The sequence below is a fragment of the Lepidochelys kempii genome, chromosome 1, assembly GCF_965140265.1.
Source record: "Lepidochelys kempii isolate rLepKem1 chromosome 1, rLepKem1.hap2, whole genome shotgun sequence".
Classification (NCBI taxonomy): domain Eukaryota; kingdom Metazoa; phylum Chordata; order Testudines; family Cheloniidae; genus Lepidochelys; species Lepidochelys kempii.
This window is the reverse complement of record NC_133256.1, coordinates 109,178,397-109,191,118: the sequence shown is the minus strand read 5'-3', so window position 1 is coordinate 109,191,118 and position 12,722 is coordinate 109,178,397. Positions and strand designations below refer to the sequence as shown.

Below are 12,722 nucleotides of genomic sequence, written 5' to 3'. Positions count from 1 at the left end.
TGTGCATGAACTATTCAAGGAAACAACAAAACAAAAGAAATCCACTCCCCAAAAAAGCCCAAAGGCAGCAACACCTACTTGACATGGGACTATAAATAGACATGTATATGTAATATGCCTCCCCTTAGAAATGAAATACAAGAGTGGGTGTATGTGTATGAAACGTAAATATCAGGTAAATTCCTTTTATATCTAATGCTTCGGTCAACCTGCAGTTTTTTGTAGCTTCAGATCCTACAGTTAAAGCTGACCGGTTGTGGCATGACAAGTACACTTTGAGAAAATCCATGATCCCTTCGTTCATTACAATGGATCAATCAAAAAAGGTATGGGAAAAAGGATTATTTGTTTGATGTGTCGTTGACCCTTTACTGCTGTTTATGGCTGGAATAACATTAAGAACATAAATTTAGCCAAATGTTCTGAACCTGCCATGTTGTCTGAAAAAGGTGTGTGGATAGCCTGGATTGTTACTTTGAGATGGAGGAAGAAACTTTGTTTTGTGTAATTGAATTACTTTGAAAAAAAAGGACTTTTAAAAACAAGTTGTGCTTGATATATTTGACTACATCCACGGGTTCGTCTATTTTTCAGGGGTTGGGAGTGAGGCAGCAACAATTAACTTACAGACAACATCTCATTTTTATTATTTATATAAAAATAATTTCTAAAATGTTATTCTCTTGTGTTTAGGTCCTTCTAATAGGAAAATCCATAAACTTCTTACATCAGGTTTGTCATGACCAAACTCCATCTACAAAGATGATAGCTGTGGCAAAGTCTGCAGAATCACCAAAAGATGGTATGATATCAAAACTGATAGTTTAATTGTACCTTTGAACTTCAGACCTGTTGTAATTAGTCTTACACAGTATGTGACTTTAAACTATGGAGTAACTTTTTGGTTTTGGGAAGACCAGGAAGGGGAATTAAATAATAAATAAATAAATAAATTCCTGTGTATTCCTTAAAACCTGTATCTTAAGTCATTCTACAAAAGATGTCTCAGGAAGATGTAAATATGTAATTTCCCTCTTTAGTTCTGTAGTTGTGTATATAATGAGAAGTGTAGGCAAAAATCAAACCATTTCCACCTTTTGACAAATTTTTTGTTGTAAAGTTCTAATCACTCAAGTTTATTATAAAAATCCTCATGATAATTAGTGACCTTTTGTCAGATTAATTTTGCAAGATTTTGTAATAATTCTGAGAGCTGTTAAATTCTATGATACCTGAAATTATTCTCACTGTTATAATTAAAAGAATGAACGGTACAGACATGAGGGATAAAAACCTTTCTGTGATAAGAAACTTGGACACATGGTGAAAGGCGCAGAACATATATGTGGCCTACAAAAGAGTCGTCAACTTCCATCAGATCTGATTTTAACAGTACATAATAGTCAGTGTTTGAGCACTCTAACGTAAGAGAGACAAGTGGATGAGGTAATATTTTTTTATTGGGCCAACCTCTGTTGGTGAGAGAGAGAAGCTTTTGAACTTATGCAGATCTCTTCTTCAGGTCTGGGAAACGAGTACAACCTGAAGAAGAGCTCTGTGGAAGCTTGTCTCTTATTGGACCAACTTTTGTTGGTGAGAAAGATTACCTCACCCACTTTGTCTGTCTAATAATCTGGGCCAACATGGCAACAACAACACTACACTCTAACCTAAGTAATTTGAAAATATTTTATAAGATAACTTTTTAAGAGAATTAATGTGATTTATTAAAATGGCACTCTTATGAGAGAGAACATAGTAAATTCTTGTTCTCATTTATGATGACATATCCCCTACAGTGATTGGAAGAGTGTCCTGTTGTTGAATACTTGTGAAAGTCCAACCAGATTCATAATTAAAAATATTTTTTACTCTAAATGTTATGTTTGTTTATTAAAAACTAAACAAAGGTGAATAACATGCAATACCTACGGTCCTACCACATCCAGAAAAGTGATTTTGTCAAAGTAAAATTTAACTGGATTTTTTTGCTTATAGAAAACTTTCCCTAATAATGTTTTTAATGTGCAAAATGCATTTATACATAGAAAAGTGTAGTTAAGAACATAAGAACCGCCATACTGTGTCAAGCCAATGGTCCATCTAGCCCAGTATCCTGTCTGTGGACAGTGGCCAATACCAGGTGCTTCAGAGGGAATAAACAGAGCAATAATCTAGTGAACCATCCCCTGTTGTCTGCTCCCAGCTTCTGGCAAACAGAGGTGAGGGACACTCAGAGCATGGTGTCACATCACTCACCATTGTGGCTATTAGCCACTGATAGACCTGTACTCCATTAACTTATCTAGTTCTTTTTTTGAACCCTTTACAACATCCCCTGTCAATCAGTCATTGTGTGAAGAAGTACTTTCCTTTGTTTTAAAACTGCTGCTTATTAATTTCATTGAGTGAGCCCTCGTTCTTTTGTTATGGGAAGGAGTAAATAACATTTTCTTACTCACTTTCTCCACACCAGTCAAGATTTTATAGACCTCTATCATATCTGGAAGCTGTTCCATACCCATAATCATTTTTTTTGCACTTTTCCAGTTCTAATATATCTTTTTTGAGATGGGGCAACCAGATTTGCACGCAGTATTCAAGATGTGGGCATACCATTGGTTTATATAAAGGCATTATGATATTTTCTGTCTTATCTGTCCCTTTCCTAATGGTTCCTAACATTCTGTTAGGTTTTTTGACTGCTGCCACGTGTCGAGCGGATGTTTTCAGAGAACTATCCACAATGACTCCAAAATTTCTTTCTTGAGCGGAAACAGTTAATTTAGGTCCCATCACTTTGTTTATAGTTTGGATTATGTTTTCTAATGTGCATTACTTTGCATTTATCAACATTCATAAATGTTCCTTTCAAAAAATTAAACCATGATGTTTCTATGGTTGTTAAATAGACTCCCAATACTATGTTGTGCATACTTGATCAAAGTGTGCATTTTGAATATCATGATTTTTTGTGGGCATATGAACCCTATGCACTTTTTCCATCCCCTCCTAACTCTTTTTCATGTAATCTAAATTCTGTGGGTGTAAAAGCTTTATCCTCTGAAGTTCCTGACATCTGGTAAAATCTCCTTTCTACCATACCTGTTCTCAAATTTCATCCAATTTGCCTTTCTTCTCTTGACTACTTCTGAACTGAATTTAAAAAACAAAACAACTTTTGATTCTTCTGCAGGAGACTCTTTCCCTGCAGTTTCATTCTGCAGTTCCCTCACTGTAGGAGCTTGACCTCTTCCTTATACTCCCTCCTGCTTCCTGCTGCTTTTTATATTCGAATAATCTTATTCCACTCTGGTGGGACTAATTTTGTAATCTGAGCTAGTTTAGCCCCAGGTTCTCCAGCACATGAGCAAGCTACCCTTTTACATGGGGGAATTAATTTTTGAGTTTCAATGAACAAAGGAAACAAACTTGAAAAAAAGTCTCTAATCTTTCAATTGCAGTAATTTTAGATGTTACAAATGACACTAGTTAAAATGTTTTCAGACAGCAGTAGGTTTTTTGTTTTTGTTTTTTAAATTGACTCCACTCTAGTCCTACTCTATTATGATCTTGGCAAGATTGGGGACTATAACCTCAATACACAGTTTGTTTTGGTTTGGTTTATTTGTTTCTGTAGTGTCAATTATGCTAGATGTTGTACAAACATAGAACAAAAAGACAGCCCCTGCCCCTACCAGTTTACAATTTAAGTATAAATGATATGGTAAAATGAAATTATACAAATTAACATAGCAATGGTTATCTTGCCCATCCACACAAGAATAGAAAATTCTGTCAGTGGTGAAACTGCATTTCTAACTCATCCTGCCCTGCCTGTGCATATGTTCTTATTTGCTTAATCTGCCACTGTTGTGAAATTTCCCTTTATATAATTAATTATAATAGGGCAAATTAAAGAGAGTTCCAGTCTTAATTCTTTATTCCTTTGCTTTTGTCATTTTAAATCAAATCCTTAACTTTACCTGAATATATGCTTTATTGCTTTAATTAGCTTTTAACTTTTTAGGGTTAACTTTTGCAAAACATTGCAACCTAGATGCATGTGTGAAGGCAAATATTGAAGTAATGTGATGATTTTGCACAAAATTTTGTACGTCGTTTCCCATTTAGATAGTTCAGTCCATGTTGGTACACAATCAGTACAGTTTTACCATTGTAATTTTCACAGGAAAATTGCATGGCTAGAATTCATTACGCCTAAGCAAATTTTAAACGAGTAAAAACTGACACATTTTGATATTAGTTTGACAAACACAGTCTAAATTCACCAATTTTTTTAGAAGTTTGGCTTAAAGGGAAGTCAACTGGTTAAGTTTTTAGCAAATTATTTTATTCAAACATAAAATTGCTGTCTTTAAACTAACACTGAGTTCTGACAGTGAGTGGGTGTAACCCAGGTAGCTTAAGTGCAGTGGAAATATAGTGATTTGTAGAATACTGTCATTATAATGACTAGAAATAAGTTTATTTACAACAGAAATTTTAAAAAACAGTAGCTGTAACTGAAGACAAATTGTCAGACATAAGCTATGTTATTAGTTCCCTTTTTAATTTATAAATCCACCACTAGAATCACATAGTTCCTAATGTGGTGCTGAGTTTACTAATCTTTCTTTGTAAAAGAGGTTTCCTGCATTCTCTAATTACTTCCAGATGATACCAGATGTGATTGGAAAGAGAGCTTGTCAGTCTCGTTTAACTTTTGATATTTTTGATGAACAATTATAGAATGACTTTACTGTTGTAATATAAATTAATTGTAAGCTTTCTTGATGGTATACTTAGACTTTTGTATGTTTACTTATTATATAACATGAAAGTGAAGCTTGCTGCATAAAGTTGTAATTCTCTGTTTGGTCATTACTTTGACCTGCTTACTATCAGTGCTGATAACAAAAAAAAACAAACCCCACAACAAAACAAAAAACACCCAAACAGAACTTGGTTTCATGGAGGTAGAGAACTATATCACTGTAGGGTTTCAAATTCCAGTATGTTTAAACTTAAAGGTTTTGCAAATGCCATTGTTTGTTTGTTTTTGGCTTCAAGAATCTACTACTTTGAAGAGTAGCCAGTTTGTCATACTACATAATTACTTAAGTGGTACCTGTTTCCTAGTGGAATGGAGAAGAGAGAGTGAGGTTATGACTGACTTGTGTGTGACAAAGTTGGGGTTAAAAGTGTTGAGTTCCTGGCTCCTATGTTCAGTCTGGGAAATTACATTACATCTTGTGATGCAATGGCAGTGCAATGAGTGAAATAAGCTCAATGCCATACTAGAGTTGCAATTTCCAAACAGGTGACAGTAATCATTGGATGTTTAAACTTGTATCCATGGAAAGAGATATTTATAGGAAGTGTAGAGAAGGTTATTCAGGTTGCCTGTCTCATAATGCTAGAACGAGAGCTCAATGTATGAAATTGAGAAAGGAATCAAATGTAAAACTGATAAAAGGAAGTTGTTCTTATACAACGCACATACGTATTTGTTCAGTGTTCACGTCGCACTCCCTATTAGTACCTGGCCCACGCTGGGGAAGCTAATGATCTAATCAGCGAACCAAATTCAGTGATGAATCCTCATCACATGCCACCTGAGGCATGTTGCACATATGCTAAGAAGAAATCCTTTTACAATAACCCCCACTTAGCTGCCTTACACCCAGAACAGAAATGGCACTCTATGCAGCTGTTGATCAAAGAGAAGTATTATGCAAGGTCTGAGCTTAGGTCATGTGATTAGACGTTCTAGCTCCTTTCTGGCTGATTTGTCTGCTATTTTGTCTTGCCTTCCACTTGGGCTCAAAACACCCTGTAGAAGGAAGTGGCTCCTCAGGGACTGAGCTTTGGAATGCATGGACTTTGGGGTGGACCTGGCATAACATTGTTTTTCTCTCCTCCTCGCCCGCCCTTGAAGATTTTTCTTCCTACTTTTCAACATGAACTTATGGCAAAGTTAACAACTGAGGCATGCAGCAGTTCAAATGGGTGACAGTACTAAGTGGTCCAGCACAGACAACTCCTGTAAGCCTCAGTTCACATTTTGAAGATAATGGTGGATTGGCTGGAGGTCATGGTTGATGAGAGACCATTAGAATTGAGCAGGCCTCTCTGGTGACATGTCACCTCCAACCATTTGCCATAATACAATTGTATCTATTGATAGTCCCAACCTCCTCCAGTTATTTTATACCTACCTGGACTGGTCAGTCTTGGGCATCCTAGGAATATAGGTATTGCCATGTAAGATAACTTGTCTAGGATTCTTTATCCAACAGTAACTATAACCTGGTGCTTCAGAGGAAGTTGTGAGAACCCCTATAATGAACAGGCATTGTGCCCTAATGCATGATGGTTTAACACTTACGAATTCTTATCGTAGCTAGTGTTACTGCAGATACCACTGTTATGGCTAGAGCTGGCACCATCGCTGGTAATTAAGGTTTTCTGCCACTTTCCCTTATCAGAACCTGTTTTTGGTTGCTTTTAACTTTCCCAAACTGTTCTGGCATGAACACTCTGTGCCAGGAGTGTACCTCAGGTTGAATTTTTAGGAAATTTTCAGCCAAACCAGTTCACCAATTTCCAAGAATGAAGCTAGGGAAAAGCAACTTTTTCTGTGAGAAATTAGTGCCCCTATGATATGGAGTAGGGTTTTGAAATTTAACATGGGGAAGCTTTTTTCGTCTTAGGGATGTGCCTTTTGCTATTCCTGTGAAAATCTCCAAAATTTGGCTGAATTACAGGCTTTGAAAAATCTGTTTTCACATGCGCAGTAGAATTTGGAAGCTAAAATCTCTGAAGACTCTGCTTACTGACCATACTCCATTGCCTCACAGCTTCTAATGCTGACCAGATTCCGCGTACACTACCCCACAGAGCGACTGAGCATGTTCCAACATAGGGCCACAGGGATGAAGCCAGACTTTCGCTATAACTGTAGCTGAGCTCCTAGCTGCCCTGGAACAAAGTGGGTCATGGCATCAAAAATGAGAGCTAGGATCCTGTGTCTCTCCTGTGCTTTCACACAGCCTGGAGAAATAATCTGCCTGACTCAAATGCAGAGAGGTTGAGAGCCAGACCAGGTGGAGGAGGGAAAGGAGTAGATTGATGAGGACTCTGGTGAAACTGGGGCCTGGGTGAGGGTAGAGAAACTGAGGGTGGGAGTTGTAGGGGCGTGGGGATAACTAGGAAGAAAGACTGGGACTGATTGGACAAACAGGCTGAGGCTGGGACCACTGGTGGGGTGATGGGGATTTACAGAGGTGGGGGGAAGAGACACCGATCAGTCAAGGAACCAGGTTGTCGGGGGTTAACTGCAACTGGCTGGTCAAGGAGACTGAATGAGGGGAGGGACTGAAATTGGATGACAAACTGGAGTGGCGGAGGGAACTGTGACTGGCTGGTCAAGGAGCCGGGCACTGGGTTGAGGAACCAGGCACTGGGTTGAGGAGCCGGGGACTGGGGAAGACATAGTATCAGGACAGGTTGTGGGGACCAGGGCAGAAGGGGTCAAGCTTGTAAAGGAACTGACAGAACAGTCTGTGACTGCTAGAGAACACTTCCTTCAGAGCCTGGAATGGAACCCAAGGTTTCTGAGTCTTTCTGTTTCTCTGCTGTCAGCAAATATCTGTGAAACCTTCTGGCAAAAGTGTCTCTCTCATCCCTGTTCGATGCTTGACCACACAGAGGACAACGACCAACTGTTGCTGTCAATTACTTTATGTCAAGTGACAGAGGTCTGTGTGGTGGATCCAAAGGTTCCAACCTTGATAATGACCCATGTGGGTGTCAGTGTTATGCCACAGGGTGAAATGTCTGTGTTCAATTTGCAACTTTAATATTCTTTAAGGGTTTTTTTAATGTGTATGTGTCGCAGGGCGACGACTCACCACTGCGGCGCCTCCTGCTGGTTGTCTAGGGAATTAGCCCTTTTCAGCCAGGAGTGCCCTCTGCTGTTTGGTGTCTCACCTGCCGCTGGCCCCGTGCCCCTCCTGGACCTGTGGTGTGGCCACCAGGACAGTGGCAGTTCCCCATGCAATGGCCTTTCTGGAATCCCTGGGCATTTCCAGCGCAGGCAGGTTCCCATTCCAAAAGGTCATATTTGGTGGCTTCAGAGCCCAGACTGCTTCCACCACCAGAACACGATCCAGGCTCTGGTACCGTGTACCAAGAGGCAGTATCACAGGACCTAGCCAGTGCTGAGGGTGAAGAGCAGGGCTCGGTGCTGGTTCAGGTGTCTTCCTCCTGTTCCCCAGATGAGGCGGTCATGGGAACTGATATTGTGCCCCTGCAGGAGGATTATAGGGTGCACCAAAGCTAAGGAGGGTAGCTCAGAACCTGGGTATCCAGGTGGAGGAAATTAGAAAGTCTTCCCACTCCCTTGTGAACGTCTTGGCGGCAATTGATCCTGCAAGGGTGACGTTGCGCCCGCCCCCGCCAAATGATGCTATCACAGACCCCATCAGGGCAACTGCAAAAGAGACAAAGAAAATACTTTGTCCCGGTGACAGGGTTCAAGTTCCTGTATACACCCTTACCACCAGGCTCTTTGGTGGTGGCAGTAGCCAACAAGCGGGAAAGGCAAGGCCAACAGGGACTGACACCTAAGGCCAAAGATGAAAAAAAGTTGGACCTTTTTGGGAGGAAGGTCTTTTTGGTGGAGGTTTCCAGCTAAGGATCACTAGTCACCAGGCACTCCTGAGCAGGTACAATTTCAACTACTGGGACTCTATGCAAAAATTTAAGGAGTTGCTACCTCAGGAGTCAAGACGAGAGTTTGTGGCACTCATAGAGGAAGGCTAGTCCATGGCAAAGGCGTCACTACTGGCTGCCCTGGATGTGCTGGACTCTGCAGCCCGATCCATGTCTTCAGCTGTGGCTTTGTGGAGAAGCTCGTGGCTTCAATCCTCAATCTTGCCACACAAGGTCCAACAAACTTTGTGGGACCTCCCCTTTGAGGGTATGTCATTCTTTTCTGAGAAGACAGACTCCAAACTTCACAGTTTAAAGGACTCAAGGGCCACACGTAAGTCCTTGGGCCTTCATACTCCAGCCCCTGTGAGGAAGCACCACAGGACACAGCTGACTGCTCGCTCGCCCCGCCTTCCTCCCCTTCCTCGCTCCACCCCCTTCTTTCCCCCCTTTACAGGATTATAGTGGGAGGAGGATCAGGGGCTAGAGAAGGAGATATCTGCCACAGTCTTCACCTGCGCTTGAACCCCCCAGACCCTCGGTGGGGTCAAAGCAGGCATTTTGATGGAACTTTTGAGGATGATGTGCCAAGACAGTTCATGGATCCAAATTCCCCCATTTTTGTGGACCTGTTATCCCACTTCTGTTGAGCGTTGGCCTGTATCACCTTGGATCGATGGGTCTGTGCATGGTAGCACTGGGATACACTCTTCAGTTTTTTTGTTCCCCTTCTTCCCACCTTCCATCCCTGTCCCTCTTCAGGGATCCTTCTCAAGAGCAGCTTCTAGCCCAAGAGGTGCGCTCATTCATAAGGGAGGGAGCAGTGGAGAATGTTCTGCCAGAGCTAAAGGGCTGGGGGTTCTACTCCTGGTATTTCCTAATCCCAAAAGCCAATGATGGTCTCAGATTCTGGACCCGCAAAACCTCAACAAAAATATTCTCCCTATTCCAGTAGCCCCATTCCAATCCCCCCACCTTTTTTTGAAGTTTAAAATAAACTAAAAAAATGTTAAGAAGTATTTGTGACTAACAAATAGAGACTAACAAATTTATTTGAGCATAAGCTATCGTAAGGTACAGTTCACTTCATCGGATGCATGCAGTAGAAAATACAGTGGGGAGATTTTATATACACAGAGAACATAAAACAATGGGTTTTACCATACACACTGTAAGGAGAGTGATCAGGTAAGGTGAGGTCTTATCAGCAGGAGAGAAAAACAAAAAACCTTTTGTAGTGATAATCAAGGTGGGCCATTTCCAGCAGTTGACAGGAACATGTGAGGAACAGTAGGGGGGAAAATAAACATGGGGAAATAGTTTTACTTTGTGTAATGACACATTCGCTCCCAGTCTTTATTCAAGCCTAATTTAATGGTGTCCAGTTTGCAAATTGGAATTAATTCAGCAGTCTCTCATTGGAGTTTGTTTTTGAAGTTTTTTTATTGAAGATTTCCAACTTTTAGGTCTGTAATCGAGTGACCACAGAGATAGAAGTGTTCTCCAACTGGTTTTTGAATGTTATAATTCCTGACATCTGATTTGTGTCCATTTATTCTTTTACGTAGAGACTGTCCGGTTTGGCCAATGTATATGGCAGAGGGGCATTGCTGGCACACAATGGCATATATCACATTAGTAGATGTGCAGATGAACGAGCCTCTGATAGTGTGACTGATGTGATTAGGCCCTATGATGGTGTCCCCTGAATAGAGATGTGGACACAGTTGGCAACGGGCTTTGTTGCAAGGATAGGTTCCTGGGTTAGTGTTTTTGTTGTGTGGTGTGGTTGCTGGTGAGTATTTGCTTCAGGTTGGGGGACTGTCTGTAAGCAAGGACTGGCCTGTCTCCCAAGATCTGTGAGAGTGATGGGTCGTCCTTCAGGATAGGTTGTAGATCCTTGATGATGGAGAGGTTTTAGTTGTGGGCTGAAGGTGATGGCTAGTGGTGTTCTGTTGTTTTCTTTGTTGGGCCTGTCCTGTAGTAGGTAACGTCTGTGTACTCTTTTGGCTCTGTTAATCTGTTTCTTCACTTCCGCAGGCGGGTATTTTAGTTTTAAGAACGCTTGATAGAGATCTTGTAGGTGTTTGTCTCTGTCTGAGGGGTTGGAGCAAATGCGGTTGTATCGTAAAGGTTGGCTGTAGACAATGGATCGTGTGGTGTGGTCTCAATGAAAGCTGGAGGCATGTAGGTAGGAATACCGGTCAGTAGGTTTCCGGTATAGGGTGGTGTTTATGTGACCATCGCTTATTAGCACTATAGTGTCCAGGAAGTGGATCTCTTGTGTGGACTGGTCCAGGCTGAGGTTGATGGTGGGATGGAAATGGTTGAAATCATGGTGGAATTCCTCAAGGGCTTCTTTTCCATGGGTCCAGATGATGAAGATGTCATCAGTGTAGCACAAGTACAGTAGGTGCGTTAGCGGACGCGAGCTGAGGAAGCGTTGTTCTAAGTCAGCCATAAAAATGTTGGCATATTGTGGGGCTGTGCGGGTACCCATAGCAGTGCCGCTGATTAGAAGGTTTACATTGTCCCCAAATGTGAAATTGTTATGGGTGAGGACAAAGTCACAAAGTTCAGCCACCAGGTTTGCCATGACATTATCGACATATTACTGACAGCTTGTAGTTAATCTTTCTGTGGAATGTTGGTGTAGACGGCTTCTACATCCATAGTGGCTAGGAGGTGTTTTCCGGAAGATCACAGATGGATTGTAGTTTCCTCAGGAAGTCAGTGGTGTCTTGAAGATAGCTAGGAATGCTGGTAGCGTAGGGCCTGAGGAGGGAGTCTACATAGCCAGACAATCCTGCTGTCAGGGTGCCAATGCCTGAGATGATGGCATTGTTGTATTTGCACAAAAGTGTAAAATAACACCATTTATTTAAATGCATATTTCAGGTAATACTTTCTTCCCTTTATTACCTTTTTACCTCCAAATTGACTAACGTTGGAGATGATGGAAAACTACCAGATCACTAACGCCATCCATCGGACAATGCAGGATTATTCCCTACAATTCACTTTCTTGTGTTTTTTGTCCACTTAAACTTTAAATGGAACAACCCTTTCCCATTGGAGAATCTCATTCTAACATATTTCACTCTTAAGAAATTTTTCATATTTTGTCAGTGTTCCCTTTCTTACATTTCTGCCACTGTTTCTAACTTCTGTCCCTTTATACAATTTCTTAGTTTTGTTCAGTTTCTTCTAGTTTGAGTCCCTTATATCCATTTATTTTTAAAATATCTGTAGGCTGCTTATAGCTCCACCACACACACATTTTTTCATTTACCTAGTTATGCATATTTATTAATCTTTCTTTGTAAATGTAATCTAGTTTCCTGGTAACTTTTGTTGTTTTTCTCACTGAATTTCATCAATGTCAATGGTAACATGATGTGAAGGTTATAAATACAATATTCCAGGTGCACTTGTACCATAGTCATGTAGAGATGGACTATTGCCTCCTTATTCATTGATGTGATTCCCTTGCAGTTTTGAAGCATATGTGTATTGGTCACTCCTTTTTCCATCTCTGCCCCTGCCACTGAAAACCCACATTTAATTTTGATGCTGCCAGCTCTTGTAACTTGTATTGTGAGTCCTGTGATATTTGGTGTTTTTGCTTAAAGCGCCAACTCCTGGATTCATGTGATTACATGAGAATCTCAGCTTTCTTTATTTAAAAAAAAAAAAGTAATTTTATAGCCTCCATGGTTGTAGAGAGAAGCTGGAATGTGAATTCTATAGATTCAATCAATAGAAGGCATATAAACGAACATACATTTATTATTTTCTAAAAATCTCACAACTTCTTAGTCAATCTCATGACTTTTTTAGCCTGACACTTGCTTTTGCACGCTCATGATTGGTAATACTGAATTTACTTTCCACTCACACTTAAGTCTCTTGCAACATTGGTGCTTCCTAGGTTTCTCCCTCCTGGTATGTATATATTTCAGCTATTTCCCCCAAGTATATCATTTCTTGGTTGCTTGCCTCTT

The 12,722-nt window shown here is 40.6% G+C and overlaps 1 protein-coding gene across 4 annotated transcripts in view; it reads left to right on the top strand.

Annotated features, from left to right (window-relative positions):
- The window catches only part of TUBGCP3 (tubulin gamma complex component 3), a 152,348-nt gene that overhangs the window by 70,331 nt on the left and 69,295 nt on the right, over window positions 1–12,722 (top strand). For all 4 annotated transcript variants that reach the window (XM_073350050.1, XM_073350029.1, XM_073350040.1 and 1 more), the window contains exons 12-13: window positions 216–326; window positions 694–802. In XM_073350050.1, coding sequence (XP_073206151.1) covers window positions 216–326; window positions 694–802 — 220 coding nt within the window. The remainder of the gene's footprint in view (window positions 1–215; window positions 327–693; window positions 803–12,722) is intronic.